Source organism: Melospiza melodia, unplaced genomic scaffold, assembly GCF_035770615.1.
Source record: "Melospiza melodia melodia isolate bMelMel2 unplaced genomic scaffold, bMelMel2.pri scaffold_32, whole genome shotgun sequence".
Lineage (NCBI taxonomy): Eukaryota > Metazoa > Chordata > Aves > Passeriformes > Passerellidae > Melospiza > Melospiza melodia.
This window is the reverse complement of record NW_026948638.1, coordinates 10,909,707-10,929,169: the sequence shown is the minus strand read 5'-3', so window position 1 is coordinate 10,929,169 and position 19,463 is coordinate 10,909,707. Positions and strand designations below refer to the sequence as shown.

At 48.5% G+C, this 19,463-nt stretch overlaps 1 protein-coding gene across 1 annotated transcript; it reads right to left on the bottom strand.

The window, feature by feature from the left end:
• Positions 1–12,544: 12,544 nt before the first annotated feature.
• Positions 12,545–13,477, bottom strand: LOC134434170 (olfactory receptor 14C36-like). Its single transcript, XM_063182851.1, has one exon. It carries the CDS (start codon positions 13,475–13,477, stop codon positions 12,545–12,547), a length of 933 nt encoding a protein of 310 aa, XP_063038921.1.
• Positions 13,478–19,463: the final 5,986 nt, after the last annotated feature.

Genomic DNA, 19,463 nt, shown 5'->3' with positions numbered 1-19,463 from the left:
GTCAGTTCCAGTATGACCCCAGCATGGGCACAGCTGCTCCCATTATCATCCAGTGGGGTTCCAGTTGCCCCCATTTACCCCCACTGTGGTTTCAATCACTCCCAGCATATCCCAGTTACTCCCATGAGGTTCCCAGTTAGTCCCAGTTGTCCTCAGTTGCTTCCAGCCTGATCCCAGTTGCTCACAGCCACTCCCAGTCACCCTCAGTGCAGTCCCAGTTGCTCCAAGTATGATCCAGTATGATCCCAGTTGCCCCCAGCATGGTTCCAGTTGCTCCCTGTTCCTCCCAGTGTGATCCCAGTTGAACCCTGTTGTCCCTTCTATAGTCCCAGTCACTCCCCATGTGATCCCAGTCCCTGCCAGCATGATCCCAGTCATGCCCAGTTGCCCCCAGTGTAGACCCAGTCACTCCCACTCACTCCCAGTTGCCCCTACCATGGTCCCAGCTCTCCCCAGCATGGTCCCTCTTGTTCCCAGTCATTCCCAGTATGACTACAAACACTCCCAGCACATCCCAGTTGCCCTCAGCATGTCCATGGCTCTTCCCAGACACTCACAGTGATCCCAGTAAGGTGCTTGTTATCCCAGTATGTTCTCAGTCATGCCCAGCATATCCCAGTTGCCTCCAGCCTGCATCCAGTAATTCCCAGTTCCTCCAGTTTGCTTGCAGCACGATCCCAGTTTCTCTCAGTTGCTCCCAGTGGCCCAAAGTGTGATCCCAGTTGCTCCCTTTCAATACCAAGAGGAGCCTAAGAAGCTCCAGTATGATCCTTGTCACATGCCAGCACTCCCAGTATGGTCCCAGTATAATCCCAGTAACTTCCAATCACTCCCAGTATGGTCCAGTTGCCTCCAGCTAGATCAACCCAGTCAGTCCCAGTATGATGCCATTTGCTGCCAGCGTGCTCCTAGTCAACCCCAGTATGGGGGATGATGTGCAGGGTGTGTTCCCAGTCACTCTCAGACGCTTCCAGTATTAGTCCAGTCCCTCCCAGTATGACCCAAAGATGAGCCCAGTGTGCTCCCAGTCCCTGCCAGTATGAACCAGTTGTGCCCCACATGGTTCCAGTTGTTCCCTTTCACCCTCACTTTTGTTCCAGTCACTCCCAGTCTCTCCCAGTGTACCCCAGTTCCTTCCAGCACATTCCCAGTCACTCCCAGTTCCTTCCAGCATGTTCCCATTTGCTCACAACCACTCCCAGTCAGCCTCAGTGTAGTGGCACTCACTGCCAGTATGATCCCAGTCACTTCCAGCATGACCCCAGTTCATCCCAGTGTAAGCCCAGTGGCTTCCAATCATGCCCATCATGCACCCAGTCACTACCAGTTCCTCCCAGTTGCTCCTTGCATGATCCCAGTTGCTCAGAGCTGCTCCTGGTCACCCTCAGAATGATCCCAGTCACTCCCAGTATATCCCATCTGTCCCCAATATGGTCTCAATTGCCCTCTGCAGGCTCCAACTCCATCCCAGTATGATCCCAGTATGATCCCAGTATGATCCAGTCTTCCTCAGTGTGATCGCAGTCTGCCCCGGCATGGGCCCAGCTGCTCCCTGTATGAACCCCGTAGTATCCCAGTACAATCCCAGTCATTGGAGATGTTGATCTTTGACATCCCTGAAGGTCCCTTTTGGTCCTGAAACAGTCTTGCAGAATCCTGAAACAAAGAACTTCTAAAGAAAAATCACTAATAACTATTTTTAAAATCCATTGATAGTTATCAAACAATATTGAGAAAATTTCTGGAATGCTCTGGCCACTGTCCTTAATTGAATCACTTGGGCTGAGTCTGACTTGTGGCTTTCCAGTACTTTGAGCTGGTAGCTCTGGCCACCATTTTTTTTTTTTTACCTGCACCACTGGGTGGGACAGAGTCCCTGGCCCCAGTCCGAGTGGGCGGACCAAGGACCCCAGGCCTGGTCCACAGAACAGAGCCCCAGGTCTGAGTAGGGGGATCAAAGCCCCCAAACCTGGTGGTGGGCAGGCCAAACAGCCCAGACCTGGCCTGCTGGGCAGGGTCTTTGTTCTCACAGTCCACTCTCACCGTGCTGCCAGTGCCTCGGCAGCAGGACTGACCGAACGCTTTGTCCCTCTTCCCCCAGAACCACCAGTGCACACTGGCAGCTGGGAAGGAGAAGCTTTCCCTGGGATCTCCATCCCGGATCTGCAGGCCTTCTTTCCCCAGAAAAAGTGAGCGATGCTCGCTGTCCACCCTCCCACCGAACCCCACGATTCACATTCCAGTGTTCCTGTTTTCTGCTCCTCAACATCACCCCCATCCCCTCCGGGCTTGTGGACAGAGACAGCACCTCTGGGAGCCACATCCCCCACACCGCTGGTGCCCGTGAGGGGAGTCAGGCACCCCAAATCCCAGCGAGAAGCCCCTGACCAAACGTGAATCAGCCTGTGAAAAATGTTGTGTCCCAGAAAAACACTGAGTTTGAAAGTTTTCAGCTGGGAGGCACGAGCAGTTAGCAAATGAGCCCTGCCTCCCCTGAGGGACAGGCCAGCGTCCCCTTCTTCTCTCCCAGCTCCCACCACAGGGATGTTATAAATGAGAAGCCTGACTAGGCCAATATTCAAGCAGCAATTAATTAATTAATTAATTTATATGGTAAAGTAAGAGCAATACAGCGCTGGGTACAGTGGGGGAAGTTTTCCCTCCAACTGCACACCGATAGTTGAGGCTTACAGGTATTTATAGGGGTACTCAGCTTTCTCAGCAGTTTCTATTCCCAATATTTATGTCACAATTCTATACCTATTGTGATGTATTTTTTCTCAGGATGTATCCCAGAAAGGAGTATCCCCAGATGGTGGTGGTTCGGTTTCCGAAAGAAGGAATTAATCTCCCAGATGGTGTGGTCAAGATTCCAGATGCGGGTCCAGCTTTTAATTGCAGAGACTATAAATCTCAAAACAGTGATGTCCAGCTTCCCTTGATCAAAACTATTATTCCTTGAGTTGATGTTCATCTTCCTTTCTCAAGCTGCTTTTCACTGTTTTAGTAGGATGTGAGATAAGCATGTTTCCTTTCATATATTCTAAAGCTATAGTTTCAAACACCCTTACTACATGCAATATTCTAAAATTATACTTCAAAAGGTTATTACTGCAAAACTCTTTAAGGCTTAGCTACAAGCAGAAAGTTCCTGTCTAAAAGCAACATCCTTAATGCTTTAATTCAAATGCTCCTAAGTCAACTTAAGACTTATAAAGGCTAATTACGAACAAAAGATAGGTTCAAAGGCCTTCTTTCATGCTTTACTTGCCTCAGTAATTATTAAAATTTGTCTTTATAACTGTCCCATGGTCGGTTTCCACCCATATTACAATCACAAATACCATGTTGCCAGTATGTACCTGACACGAAACACAGCTTTGTATTTCACAGGGGGGCACAGGGACAGCTCCTGTGAGAAGCTGCTGGAAGCTTCCACCATGTCTGGCACAGCCAATTCCTGGTGGCTTCAAAGATGGACCTGCTTCTGGCAAAGTCTGGGCCAGTTACAAATGGTGGCAATGCCTCTGCGAAAACAGATTGAAAAAGAAATCAAAATGGAAATTGTGGCACAGTTTTAACTCCAGCCAGAGGAGAGCAGAGGGAGAACATGTGAGAAGAACAACTCTGCAGACATCAAGGTCAGTGCAGAAGGAGGGGCAGGAGGTGCTGCAGGCCCTGCAGACCCAGGCACCCTGCAGGAGAGCCATGGAGAGAGGGGCCCTGCTCCCAGGCTGGAGCAGCCTGTCCCTGGAGGAATGCACCCCCTGGAAGAGTGACCCATGCTGCAGCAGTTTGGGAAGGACTGTTGTCCCTGGCATGGACTCACACTGCAGCAGTTTGCAGAGGGCTGCTGCCCCTGAAATGGACTCACATGGGAGAAACTCCTGCAGAACTGTCTCCCTTGGGAGGGACCCACGGTGCAGCAGGGGAACCACTCCTCTCCCTGAGCAGGGGCAGAAGCCATGGGTGATGAACTGACCATAACCCCCATTCCCTGTCTCCCTGCACTGCTGGGGTGGGAGGCAGAGCTGGAGAGAGGTGAGGGGCTTATTTTATTTCCCCTTTTCCTTTCTGACTTTGTTAGTAATAAGTGAATTTCATATCTCTAAGCTAAGCCTGTTTTGCCCAGGACAATATTTGATGAGTGATCTCGCCCAGTCCTTATCTCAACCCACAAACCCTTTATTAAATTTTCTTTGTCCAGCTGCAGAGGGGAGTGAGTGAACAGCCCACATGGATGCCTGGCATTTGGCCTGGGTCAACCCACGACACCTTGGTACCACAGGGTCACAATGGACCCTTGGTTCTATGGGGTCTCATTGGTTCCATCAGGCCCTGCAGGGCCACTTAATTCAACAAGGTCCCAAAGTTTCAAAGTGGTCTCCAGGATTCCATGAGGCCCTGCAATGTCAAAACGGACCTTTAGATCCATGGTGGCCACAGTGTCACAATGGGCTCTTTTGGTTCTACAGCTTCACAATGGCCACTCGGTTCCATGTGTCCTGCACTGTTCCATGAATCCTTAGTTCCATGGGGTCCTTTAGGGTCACAATGGTCTCCTTGGTTTCATGGTGCCACAGTTTCCATAATTTCCATGGTATCACATCTGCCCTTGGATCCCAAGAGGCCCCAGAGTGTGAAAATTGGCCCCTTGCTTCCATGACACACTGTAGTGTCACAATGGTGGCCATGATTCCATCAGGTCCTGCAGTGTCACCATGGGCAGTTGGTTCAGTGACACTCCACAATGTCACCACAGCCCCATGGTTCCACAGAGCCCCACTGTGTCACTGTGGTGCCTTTGCTTCCAAGGCTCAGAAGTGCCAGAGTGACCCTTTGGTTCCACCAAGCCTTGAAGTTTCAAAATGGTCTCCATGGTTTCATGAGTACCCCCTGTGTCACAAGAGACTCTTGGTTCCCTGAAGTTCTCCAGTGTCACAATGGGCCCTTGGTTCCATGAAGTTTGGTAGAGTCCCAATTGACTCCTTGGTTCCATGATGCCCTGCTGTGTCACAATGCCCATGGTTCCATGAGTGTCCATGGTGTCACCACGGTCTCCTTGGATCCCCAGTATCACCATGGTCTCCTTGGTACCAACCAGGCCTTGTAACAAGAGACAGTGAGCCATTTTGGGCCTTAGATGAAAGGCTGCAGAACCCATGGTTGTGAGGCTGTGTCACTGATAAGAAACAAAAAACACCTGAATCTGAGTGCCAAATATCATCTCAAGTACCTTCCATCCCAGCCTCAACAGAGGTAGAAAATACAAACAGGGGTTCTCCAGTAAATCAAAAACAGGGATCATATTTGGAATGCAGGCAAAATGCATTCAAGTGCATTCGAATGCACTCGCTATGATGGGGAGGTGATGATCCCCTATTCCAAGAATGAGCTTAGGAAGGAACTTCAGAGAACCACAATATAAGAAAGGCAGGTGGCACAGGTAATTCTGGGATAGGGAGACTGGAAAGCAAGAGCAGATGAACCAGTGCAGTCACCACCATGAAGATCACGTTCACATGCTGTGGGCAGCAACCCCATCAGGCCGTGCCACCATCCCCTGGTACAAGGGGGGTCACGATGGCTCGTTTCACTGATCTCAGGGTGCAAAGACACACAGCAGGGGACTTTCAGTATTAACCAAAACAAATGCACCTTTTATTGAGTGCCCACAGCAGATGCAACACAAGGATTAGAAAGGAGATAAAGGACAGAGAGAAAAGGAGGGGGGGAATGCCTGCCAACAGAGAGATGAAATCCTCGTGGTCTGACCAATAGATCCCTCTGGTCACATCAGGGAGAGTCTCAAAGTCTTTGGTTAACTCAGGGCTCTTTTATAATCTACCGCCGGGAGGGGAGCAGGACGGCACATGGAGGGAACAGTGGAGAATAAATCCATTGGGAACAGGCACAGACAACCCAGTTCTGAACAGCACACACCGGTGCCAGCAGTGAGCAGGGCCCGTTGTTTCAGGACTGGTTCCTATGGGAAACATCCCGCTTCCCATGGCAGACATCCCGCTCCAGTCAGGCCAGCACCCCTGGGTTAGAATTTGAAGGGTCTCATTCTCAGTCCTTGGGGAGGGCTTCAATCTCCGTCCTTGATGGCGGCTGTGAGGCAGATGAGGGATCTTGGACTGTCGCTTACAGACTGACATCCCAAAACATAGTAGTAATTATGCATTTCCCCTTAAAAATATAATTTATGGAATTAGGAAAATGAAATTATTTTTCTTATTTATAATAGTATTATTCTATATTTGTAATACGATATTTTAATATTTATATTTAAAAATCCACAGCATTTTAGCAAGCAAAAAATTTATTGGTCATTAGTTCTAAGTAACACAATCCCCAACATTAATTCATTGAGAAGTGTGGCTATTGATTTTTCCTTCTTTATGCTAACCAGTCCTATTTTAATCCTTTTGTTATCTTTTTTATCATTTTCACAGACAGGATAAAAGGGGCCACTTTGGGGTCCGTGGAGACATTTCTGGGGCACATTTGGGGCAGTTTTGTGTCTGAGGAGGGAATTCAGAGAGAACTTGAGTGTCTGGAGGAAAACGGGGGAGCCGGTGGGCTCTTGGAGGGGCACTCAGGGATTCCGAGGGACAGTTCAGGGTCCGGGGCAGCACTTGGGGGTCCAGGGGGGCGTTTTGAGGTCAGGGAGGGGAATTTGGGGCCCTTCGGGGTCCGGGCGGGCCCTTGGGGGGCTCTGACGGGGCTCGCTGGGGCGCGGGGGCTGATGGGAGTTGTAGGCGCAGAGGGCTACTGCAGTTTAATGAGGCCGTGGAGCATCACGGGAGTTTGAGGCGCAGCTGCAATGGCTCTCAGTGGGGCGCGGTGTATAACAGGAGATAAAGTCCCGGCTGGAACAGCACTGGGCATGAGCCACAGAGCATGACAGGAGCTGAAGTCCCGGAAGTGGCTCCAACGCTTTGTTTGGGGGTCTGGGAAGGCACTTGGCGGACACTTCTGCATCCGAGCCGCGACTTGAGATCCTCGGGTGAACGTAAACGGTTCGGGAGCGCTTGGGGGGAGCTCAGGGAGCTCTAACTGGGCTCTTTAGGGGGAGGGCACGGCAGGAATTTAAGGCGCGGGACTGTGTTCCGAGGGGCTCTGGGGCAACGGTGGAAGAGAGGAGATGAATTTCCAGAAGCGGCTGTACCAGGCATCTGTGGGGTTAGGAGCACTCAGGGGGTCTGGGGACGCTTTTGGGGGGTCCCAAATGGGCACGGAGGGGGCACTGAGGGATCGTGGAGGGTCTGGGGGACTGGGGGACACTTACGGGACAAAGGGGTGGTGGATCCCTGGGTTCTGTGGAGAGCGGGGCATGACGGGCGTTGTAGTCCCGGCTCCAATGGGGCTCAATCGGGCCGCGGGGCATGACGGGAGGTTTGGCTACCGTAGGCACCGTCCCCGAGTCTCTGATCTCTGGCGCTGATTGGCTGCTCGCGGTGATAGGCGGGAGTCCCGGCAAATGGGATGGGGTGGAAGCGGGAACAGCCCATTCAACTTATCCAGTCCCTCCCAGTACAGCCCAGTTCATCCCCAGCACAGACCAGTACAATCCCAGTACAGCCCTGTTTATCCGAAGTAGAACCCAGTACGAGCCCAGTGCCCCTCCAATCCCTCCCAGTACAGCCCAGTCCCTCCCAGTACACCTGAGTTTATTCCAAGTCCCTTCCAGTTCATCCCAATGTCATCCACAGGATGCCCCAGTGTCCCCAGTCTTCTCCGCAATGGCCCCACTGTCCCCAGTATGTCCCAGTATCCCCCAGTGTCACTCCCAGTATGTCCCAGTGTCTCCCACAGCGTTCCCAGTGTCCCCAGTATGTCCCAGTCCTCCCCAGTGTTTCCAAGGACAGTTTCATTTCTCACGGTGGCCGTGGCAGCCAAACCCAGCAGTGGGGTCAGTGCAGTGCCCATGGCCACAGCCCCTTGCAGGGGCCCAGTGCAGCTTGGGCTGATGATCCACCCTCACAGCTGGCCCAGGGCAGCACTGCAGTGCCTTTGGTGGCACCTGGGGCTGGCACACACCTGAGCAGTGTGTCTGTTTGCAGTGGGAAACTCAGCAGTTTGAGATTGCTGCAAAAAGTACAAAAAGGGAAAACCCCTCTCAGGCTGGGTGCAGCCAGCTCTCCAAGCACAGCAGGGCCCAGGGCAGTGAGGACAGACAGGATGGGGCTGGGCAATGAGGAGCAAGGTTGTGCACACTGGGTCAGAGCTCCAGGCACAGCTTCTGTGAGCAGGCCAGAGCTGCTGAGGAGAGACCCTGGGTCAATATCAATCACAGAATGCTGCAATCATCTCTGCTCTAAAGAGAAATTTAATAAAAGACACCCTTTAAAATAGGAATGTATATTTTATTACTGCTCTTTGAAATCTTTCTCCATAACTGGACTAGGAAAACTTTAATGACCCTCTCAGGCTTTGGTGTTGTTTACATCATGTTTACATAATAATGAGCTTCATACATATTGCAAAAGTTGAGCTCAGGATTGGTCAGCTTACATATCAGCACCTACGCCTACTTCTACATTCCTATGGTTCTACTTTTGATACTTTCTACATATTCTTAGGATATATTCAGGACTAATCTCAACTCCCTATCCTCATGTTGCAGCAAGGTCGCTGCTGACTCTTCCTTTCAGCTTGCTGACTGCTGACTTTTCTCCTTCAGCTTAACCAGTGGCATTATATCAGTGTGGCCTTTCTCAGCTAACCAATTATTAATAATACTCTCCACAAGGAAGTCTGCGATAACCTAAGTGAATCAGACTGTTGGTGTAATTTCACCTTGATACAGCCTGTAGAAGTGACCTGCCTTTGAGCTTGAGTTGCTATCAGACTTTCATTTGAATTCAAAGTGGACACTGCACTTTTTACCACAGCAGGGCCTTATACACCCCATACTAGTTCGACTCAACCCAAACTTGAACCCAAAGTGTATGAAGTAGGCCCCTACGTAGTAAAGAATGTGACTGAACAACAGCTATTATTCAATCCAGAATGGTCTCTCAAATGTGTAGAGTTGATAATGCAAATTAACATCTCAAAAATCCAACCAGCCTGCCCATCCTTCCTAAAAACTTCCTTTGAGGGCTGGACAACATGGTTACAAAAGCAGGCATATCTCAGGAACAGAACAAGAAAGGAAGGAGCCAGCTCTCCTGGTGCCTAAAACCAGGAACACCAAGAAATCAGTTTCCTTAGGTCATTTTCCAAGCTGGTTGGCTGAACACCCAGGCAATGGCTGGTAAAGGATGCTGAACTGCAGGTGGTGAATTAACCTAAGCAAGGAAGGTGATTTTCTTTATTTATAGCTATCCCTTTTCCTACTGAGATTTGGATCAGTGATTTTCCCAGTCTGAGGCAATTGGATTCTGCTTAAAAAAGGTAGAGAGAGAGACCCCCCCCTCAGAGCTCAGCAGCAGGCTGTAGGATTTTGAGCATCACAAACCTGATCCCAGTTTCTTCTGAGGCACTGCAATGAATTTAGGCTCTTCTCTCAGATTTCGCCTTCATTATTTACTTGAGGCTTGGACCTGCCCTGAACACAGTCGACAGCTTATCTTAGCTAGGGGCAAGGTGGGTGAAGTTTTATAGGCCAGGAGAGACATTCCTGCTTGCCACACGTCTGGGAAATCAGGTGCTTTAATCAGGATGGGGAAGGAGAGGTTAGATTCCCTGAGGTCTCTACATTTCAGAACAAACATCTGCTTCAAGTATGACCTAAACCTCTGTCAGATACACTTGTGAAGTGTGTCTGAATTTGCAGTGTGAGCCCAGCACATCCCTCTGGCAGGGAGGGAGGGTCATAGACAGAAAGCAGTTCCTGTTCCCCATAATAAACATCTAAATAAACTGGCATATTAGGGACAAGATTAGGAGTTTTAAATGGAATTGATTCAGAAATACTGATGAATAAACTGGCCACTGCAGCAGGTAGCCTAACAAAATTGAAGCAACCCTTACAGTCATCTCCATTGGCATTAGGAACTAGCCAGTGGCAGATTTCAAAAGTACTGTCAAAGTGGGAAACGGCCGGGGACCAAGACCACAAGCTGATAGTAGAAGCACTTAGTACAGTTCAAGATAATGTGTCTTTAGCTTTCAGTTGTATACAAGCACAGTTATGGATGCAGGCAACAGCAGCTCTGATCATACGGGAAGGGGGTGAAGATAATTTTCCAGCTGAAATTCGGAAAATTATGTGGGACAATGCAATTGATTTTGAAAGAAAGTTTCAATCCTGGTGGACTATGTTGAATTTCACCTATGATCCGGTTTCTAATGTGGCCACTGCCTTGTGCTTACCATACATAATGCCACTGTTTGTTATCCATCCCATCGTGGCTCTAGGATTAAACCATGAAAAAACAATACTCTACCCTTCAGAACATAGAGTGTGGGCACGAAAGATGAATGAAAAGTGGCAGACAGTAAACTTAGAATCCTACATTACTAGAGAACAGATGGGATTCATTTGTGAAAGCAATACTATTAATGCTCAGGATGTGTGTTTGGACACTGAACAGAGTATTTGTCACTTTGAAATTCATCCAGTCACTGACCAGAGAACTGTGCTCGTATATACTGGAAAAGGGTGTGTGTGTCTGAGGACTGCCTGTGCTGCAGTAAAAATTGATAGCAATGATGTTATTCTGTCTAGTAGAAATCATTCTAACTTCTGTATTTGTAATTTTGTTAAGATTATCGGGTGTGATTTTTAGTACTTGGCCCCAGTGACATCCCACCAGCTGATTAAAGCTAACTACACGATGTATCACAGACTACCACCTACCCCTATTGGGATGAACCTTACATTAGTGGAACAATTAATTAAGCACCAAGACCTATTGGAGATCTTGAAGGAAATCCAAGAAAGTGGAAAGAAAACCCTAATTACAGTCCAACATGATACAAAGGAGATAACCAGAGTTCTACAAAGAATAAAAAAAAATATGGATTATCACTGGTGGGATGTGATCTTTGGGTGGTCACAAACTGCAAATGGAATCTTTAATAAGTTGTGCCACCCCATTGTAGTTTTACTAATATTAGTTGGGATAAGCTTAGGATTATCTATTATATTGTTAATTTGGGACAGGAGAATGCTACAACGAATAGCTGTACTAACCTCTGTGTCAAATGTACATGGTGAAGCACTAAAAGACACTTTCTGTCATGAAGGTTTTCATTAAGAAAAAAAATTTACTTATTTCCTAGGAAAGGGGGGGAATGAGACAGAGTAAAGATCCATTCTGAATTAGGTGAAGTGTCTAAGAAAGGTGAAAAATCTGTGAGGCCAAAGCTGAAGGAAAAACTCGCATGCCGAGACAGCAAGGAGACAGAGAAAGAAAAACAGAAAAGACCACAAGGTCGATTTGCCCTTGACTTAGAAATTCCTTTGATAAAGAAGAACTGGTGCTAAATGTCACATGGAATGAATATGTATAAACTTATTGTGAAACTGTATGCATATGCATTTGGAAGGGGGATAAAAGAAGACAAGACCTGAGGTCTTCAGAGGCACGCATGCCTTTTTGGGGGACTTGCGTCCGGCACGCGTTGTAATAAAAGCATACCGGGCTTTACAACTTTTACAAAGTTGTGAGGTTTCTTCTTTTCTCCGCAAAACAACCATGGGGCCATTGTGACACTCTGGGGCCCCATGGAACCAAGGGGCCACTGTGAAACTGTGGCACCAATGAGAACATTGTGACACTGTGAAGCCCCGTGGAATCAAGGAGTCCATTGTCAAATATTGGGGCCCTATGGAACCCAGGGGGCCAGTGTGACAGTGCAGGGCCTGGTGTACCAAGGAGGCAATTGTGACAATGAGAGGCCTCATGGAACCAAGGACATCTTTGCAGATGACACCAAGGTGGGTGTGAGTGTTGATTCTGTGGGAGCATAGGAGGGCTCTGCACAGGGAACTGGACAGGTGGATCTAGGGGGTGAATCCAACAAGGTGAGGTTTAAAAAGACCAAGTGCCGAGTTCTGCACTTTGGCCACAACAACACCTGCCTCACTACAGGCTGGGGACATAATGGCTGGGCAGCAGCCAGGCAGAAAGGGACCTGCAGGGAGTGATGGACAGCAGGCTGGGCATGAGGCAGCAGTGTGCCCAGGTGGCCAAGAAGGCCAATGGCTCCTGAACTGGATCAGGAATGGTGGGGCCAGCAGGAGCAGAGCTGCTGTGCCAACACTGATCTGCCCCCAGCTCTGCACACAGACATTGCTGCTGCAGCTCCAGAGAAGGGAACAAAAGGGCATCTATGCAAAAAAACTTGGCTGGGAGATCCCTGAGTTCCTTTAAAGCCACAAGAGCGCCGCCCCTCATTGACACAGTCTCTGGCCACAGGGAAGTTGGAGAGAAACAAAATGAGAAAAGGCAAAAACAATGACATTCCTTCGTGGGCAATATGAAAAACTAATACAAAGGAAAAAAAGAACAAACCACAACCAAAGCAACAAGAAGTATGAAAGATGTCTTTTAGTAGAAGTGATTGGCAGAAATTGGCCAGCAGTTTAATGTTCCTGAATGCATCCAGCCATCAGTCTCCACACTGCAGCCTTGAGCTCCTGGTTCCTCAGGCTGTAGATGAGGGGGTTCAGGGCTGGAGGCACCACCGAGTATAGAACTGACAGGGCCAGATCCAGGGATGGGGACGAGACTGAGGGGGGCTTCAGGTGAGCAAAGACACTAGTGCTGAGGAACAGGGAGATCACAGCCAGGTGAGGGAGGCAGGTGGAAAAGGCTTTGTGCCGTCCCTGCTCAGAGGGGATCCTCAGCACAGCCCTGAAGATCTGCACATAGGAGAAAACAATGAACACAAAACAACCCAAGCCTAAAGAGGAACTACCAACAATGAGCCCCAGTTTCCTCAGTTTGGACTGTGAGCAGGAGAGCTTGAGGATCTGTGGGATTTCACAGAAGAACTGGCCCACGACATTGCCATGGCACAGGGGCAGGGAAAATGTATTGGACGTGAGTAGCAGAGCATTGAGAAAGGCACTGGCCCAGGCAGCTGCTGCCATGTGGGCACAAACTCTGCTGCCCAAGAGGGTCCCGTAGTGCAGGGGTTTGCAGATGGACACGTAGCGGTCATAGCACATGATGGTCAGGAGGAAAAACTCTGCTGAGATGAAGAACAGAAAGAAAAAGAGCTGTGCAGCACATCCAGTGTAGGAGATGTCCCTGGTGTCCCAGAGGGAATTGTGCATGGCTTTGGGGACAGTGGTGCAGATGGAGCCCAGGTCGCTGAGGGCCAGGTTGAGCAGGAAGAAGAACATGGGCGTGTGCAGGTGGTGGCCGCAGGCTATGGCGCTGATGATGAGGCCGTTGCCCAGGAGGGCAGCCAGGGAGATGCCCAGCAAGAGGCAGAAGTGCAGGAGCTGCAGCTGATGTGTGTCTGCCAGTGCCAGCAGGAGGAAGTGGCTGATGGAGCTGCTGTTGGACATTTGCTGAGGCTGCTGGCGACCTGTTCATGGAGAAAGGACAGTGACAAGTCAGGAGAGGCTGCTTGGAGCCAAACCTGGTCCATTCCCTGCAGACAGTCCCTACAGCTGGGACTCACTCACCCCCCTTCCTGCTCTGGGGGGAACCTTTGCAATCAGAGCACAGTCACACTCCCAGGTCACCCTGGGATAAACCAGCCCCTTCCCAGATCATAGGATCCCTGAATGTCTCACCCTCTCTAAAGGTTTCTGGGTAAGGTCTCAGCACCCCCTTGTGCCAAGGATACTCATGGCTCCCTTGGCAAACCCAGCAGCATTTCCTCAGCTGTGGCAGCTCTGCCCTTCCCCGTGGGACATTCAGGGAACTCTCAGAGGCTCTGGCACAGATTTGCACCCAGGAGGGCAGCTCAGAGCTTGGAAGGGCACAGCAAGGAGACCCCTGGCTGTGCCCATGATGGGATCTCAGGGAGGGGGCTCAGCTCATTCCCCTTTCCCATGGACTCCTTTGCCCACAGCCCCACAGGTGCCAGGGAAGCTCGGACACCCCATTCCCATGGACAGCCCTGCCTGGCAGGAATGCTAAGGGCAGTGCCTGACTCAGCTGCTGCAATGCCAGAGCCTCCCTGAGAGCAGCAGGTAACAGGGTCAATATCAGGGCAGTGCAGAACCAAGAGAAGATGTTGTGGTGCTGTGCCTGAGAGGGCAGGGCAGAGACAGCCGGGTACTCAGGACAGTGTTCCCGTGCCCAGCTGTGCCTGGCACCTCCCACACACCAACCGTGCCCTCATCCTGCCCCCAGCTCTGCTCTCTTCAGCCCCCTCTCCTTCCCTGAGCATCTCCCTGGGCCTGCACATGCCCTCCTGAGAGGAGCCTTGTCCCTGCCAGCGCTCACAGAGCCCATCCCAGCCTGTTTGCCCTGTCTGGGCCCTACAGAAACCTGCCTGTGTGCAGGGCCCTGGCTGGGGCAGGCTCTGTGTGCAGCTGGGCAAGGGCAGCTCAGGAGAGCCCTGCTGGGCTCTGCGGTGATGCTGCTGCTGTCCAGGGCTGAGGAGTGGCTGAGGGCCTTTGGGAGGCTCCCAGCAGAGATACTGACCAGCTTAAGTCACAGTTCTGGAGTCTGTGTAAATGTTCAAACATTCCTTTGATGATCCTCTGTGTCCCTTTCAACTCAGAATGTTCTGTGATTCTGGGATTACAATTCCTGTTCTGCTTCTCTCATCCCCCTGTTGTCTATAATCCAAAGAGAAAAAACAACCCTTGCAGCAGTGTTAGAAGAGTAAAGTAAAGTAAAAGCCAGACACTTATTGGAAACTTCCAGGTGTCCCAGTGGGAAAGGGCACACCCATCTCCCGATTTCAACAATTTATTAAGGTTGATAATGAGGATATTTAACAGGAGCATCCAAAAGGAGATTCAGTTTCCCTAGTTACACACCCCTGGGTCAACCCATTGGAGTAGGTGCAAAGGCTTCTTTGCTTTCACTTTTTATAATGACTGCTCATATTCTGATCATTCTCAAAACCCAAAATGCTCCTATATGTCCTGTTCTTAGAAGACTGTATAGTATTTCAGGACTATATAAAAGAATAGGACTATACAGCATTTTACGAATATATTTAGACAGTCAGGTTATTAAGAGAAAGGTAAAGAAACATACTAGATTTAATTCAGGATTAAAGCTATATAAGAATATAATAGTGGTTCATTACAGTTAAGAGTTTAGAAGAGTTAAGTAAGGATTATAGAATTGTAACTATATAATAGTAATTTAGAGAGCTATGAATATATAAAAATGTAAAAAATACAAAAATCTTTTTGTCACCACCCCAACATTCCCATCTTTCTCTAAGTAGGAAATTGAAAACACTCTTAGGAGTGCTCCTGACCTTTCCAGCAATCCCTGGCTTACCTTCTTTGGGAAGTGTCCTCCGGAGCTGTGCCCAGGCAGGTCTGGAGCTGGGAGCAGCCCTGCCCCACCCAGCCCCTCTCAGCAGCAGCCCCTGCCCTGCTCAGGGTGGCTCCTTCCCCCCACAGCTTCTCTCCAGCGCTGGGAGCAGCTGCCAGGGCTGGCTGAGAGCGTTCCGTGGCAGGCAGCAGAGTCCCTGCCCCAGCACAGCACCCTGGGCTGCAGGACCCTGCTCTGCAGGACAGCCCTGGGCATCCCTGGCTGCAGCCCCGGCTGCTCAGCCCTGCAGCAGAGCCTGGCAACAGGAGCTGCCTTGGGCTGTGCCTGGGCTGGGGCAGCAGGGAAAGCCAGCCCTGCCCTAGGGCCACAGCCCTGCCCTGGAGCAGCTCTGAGAGTCCTCCTGAAAGGTCCTCAAAGCTGTGGGATGTGCCAGCTCCAGGAGATCCCTGCAGGAACGGCAGCTTCTCTTCCCAAAGCCAGGGAATGACTGCTTCAAACCTGGGCTGATTTCTGCTCTAGTGAGCCCTGAGTGAGCTCTGCTCTGTGCTCCCAGCCCAGGCTGAGTTTAACCCCTCTGTGCCCCTGTGCTGTGCCCAGGGTGGCTGCAGGCAGTGCCCAGCCCTGCTGGGCTGTGCACAGGAGCTGCTCCTGGCCAGAGCTGCCTCTCTGCAGCGCTGCCCTTGCCAGGAGCTGCCTCTGTGCCAGGAGACTCTCTGCAGGTTTTTGAAAGGATTTCGCATTTTGCTTTTGCCTTGGAGTCTCTGAGAGGTTTGTGCAATCATGGCCTCCAATTATCCGCTGTAATTAGTCCCTGGAGAGTCTTTGTCAGTAACAACACTCATTGAGGCTCATTAATACTTCAGGGTACTTTAGTATTTTCAAAGTATTTGGTGCTTCCCTTTTGATACAGACTCTGTGAGAGCTTTGTACAATCATGGCCCCAATTACCTGCTTTAACGAGTCCCTTGAGAGCTTTGGACTGACACTCAGTAGTGCTCATTAATGCTTTGAGATACTCAAGGTTTTTAAGGTACTTTGGATTTTCCTTTCTACATTGAGTCTCTGAGAGGATTTCATGCCATCCTGGCCTCCAATACTCTCCTCCAAGGAGTCATGTGTTGACGGAAGGAGACCAGGACATCAATTTGATCATCACAGGCCCAATTTTATTGATCAGTACGCCGGGTTAAATACAGTTAATAATGAGCTTCATACATATTGCAAAAGTTGAGCTCAGGATTGGTCAGTTACATATCAGCACCTACGCCTACTTCTGCATTCCTATGGTTCTACTTTTGATACTTTCTACATATTCTCAGGATATATTCAGGAATAATCTCTACTCCCTATCCTCATGTTGCAGCAAGGTCACTGGTGACCTTTCCTTTCAACTTGCTGACTGCTGACTTTCTTCCTTCAGCTTAACCAGCGGCACTATGTCAGTATGGCCTTTCTCAGCTAACCAATTATTAATAAATCTCTCCACATTTCCCCCGTTTTCTTCTTGAGCAAGGAGATTAGTTTGCCATGTTTTTGTTATTGTACGGCTGACCATGTTTTGAATACAGTTAATGATACAAGGCAAAATAAGCAAAAACAGCAAAATTACACCCAGCAGGCCTATAGCATAGATCACAAGGTTCCTCAGCCACGGTCCAAGTCCTAAGCCTTTAAGCCATTCGTCAATTCCTAAACCGTCTTCTTCCTTAAGTTTGTGAAGTCCCTGTTGCAGTTCTTTTATCTTAGTGTGAATGGACACCGAATGATCAGACAGATTCATGCAACACATTCCCTCGAACTCTTCACATCCATGCCCTTGTGCTAAGAGCAAAAAATCTACAGCAGCTCTATTTTGCAAAACAGCATGGTTAACACTTTGCACATCTGCAGTTAACATGTCTAGAATTTGTGATGTCTTGTTCAGCTCATCCCTTGCCCAGCATCCTAATTGTTTTGCTAAATTCATGGCTTTATTGGCAGATCCTCCTGGCAAGATAGTTGAAACCACCCCCTGTTTGAATGTGCCCCAAAATCGTGGATCTCCTATGTGGCTGCAGTCTAAGTCATGTATGCTACGTTTTCTCCTGTTTGAATTTTGACTCAGCTGCATTAGCAAGGACACATTAGGGTGAAACAATGACAATTTTCTCAAAAAACAGGGTCCACCCTGTGGTTTAGCTGGTATACCATTCCATGCCCTTTCTCCACAAATCAAAAATATTCCTGTGGGTAATTTCATTGGTGCTGTGATATTTGTGCCGTTACATTCACTGTAATGCTGTGGAGAGAATTTACTCACATTCAGGGATGAATCTAGGGTGGCCCATGTTTCTTTAGGTTGGTTTAAATTCTGAGCATCCGAAAGTTTGAAGCTAAACCATCCGCCAGCTGTAGTGTTAGACATACTGGCATTTGTACTTCCAAAAAGATCCAATTCCTCAGGAGGAGAATGCAAAGAGGTGTTAAGTGATTGGATTAGTAAGCATTGACGATAGCCATCACTCTGACCTGCAGTATACCCTTGTTGCACTGGCAATGTGATGTTTGACATGTTAGACATACATAAGGTTTGATTGTTTATCAAACTGCAAAATTCTCCAGGAGACCACATTGGAAGTCCCACCAGGCATGTTCGAAATGGGTTAGTGACTCCTCCAAGACTAAGACAAAGTGATGATTGGTTAGTTTGATTAGCAAGTGTCACCCATAAATTTTCCCTTGGTTGACTAAAGTGTGTTATTCCTACTTCTTCACTTGCTACAGCATTGAGCAGTATAACAAGAACAAACCTCATTTTTCTTTCTGCTTGCTTTGCTTCTCCTTTCCTTCCTTCTGCTTGCTTTGTTTTTCCTTTCTTCGCTGTCTTTTCCCTGGTTTGCTAGATTGTCTATTGTAAGGCTGAGTCAATTCTTGAATATACTGATCTAATTCTAAATCAGCATCCTTGTTCACAAGTATAGCACGAGGTAAGTTTGAAGGCAAATCAGCTTTACAGCAAGCTGCTATGATGCGTGAGGTTTTATTAATTTCAAATATTCTAAGGTTTTCCTGCAACTTCCACCTAAGATATGCTATAACCACTTGTTCTGCACTCTCAAAAAGCTGTAATCCTGTCCTTCCTGGCAGGCCAGTACTTTGTTCAAGAGGTCTAACCCAGAAAAAATTTCCAATCCACCTTCCAGAACAAGGTGCACACCATAAATATCCCAATGACCCAATGACCTCTGTGAATACCAATAAACCTGATTACAATCTGCACAATGCAAAGCTACCCATGCATAGCACTTATCTTTATCCCTTTTGCAAACATAACAAGGAAGTGAATACAAGTAAGGACCAGTACAAAAGTCTGGTTCTTCAATCCAAAGCAACCAATTCAATGGTGGTGATCGCAATGCCTCTTCAGCTTTTTTACTATATGAGGCTAACAGCTCAAGGTCTTTCTTTAATACAAGGCGTATCTTATTTCATAATCGTAGTTCTTGTTCATTATTCTCCTCAACAACTATATCCTCCTGAGGGTCCCACAACTGTAAAATTGTTCAAATCATAGAAAATTAATTAGCAATCACTGATATCCTTATTCAAATGAGACCGTTCCCTTTTTGCCTTCTTTTTCTTATCTGTCTTCAATCTTGCTGCTCCTGATTTTACTGGTCCTGCCACTTGCAAACTCAATTTTTGCAACTTGTCAATGCAGCAATCTAATGCTCTATCAGGATCCCCTTGGAAGGGTCCTACAACTGAATGCTGTGTTAAAGGCACTAATTTCCTACACCTTATAGAAACTATACGTGATTTACTTTGAACCTTAATTCTATTCACAATACATTGTACTTCCCATCGATAATAAGCAAGAATTTTCTGTTCAGGAGACTCATAAAGATTTAAAGCTATATATGTATTTTGCCCTGTTTGTCTCCTTAATTCATCTTGCCAGCATTTGCCGCACGTGTGCTCGTGTTCACAAGTGTGACACCACAAATCCCACAATAATGATTGTTCTATCCAAAAAGTTCTTTCACAACCTCCACAACGTAGAGCTATCGAGGCAGCACAATGTGGATTGTGACAGTCAAGGCA

Bases quoted from the DNA above. Each gene is read 5' to 3' on its own strand.
- LOC134434170 (XM_063182851.1), bottom strand. From the start codon at position 13,477: ATGTCCAACAGCAGCTCCATCAGCCACTTCCTCCTGCTGGCACTGGCA.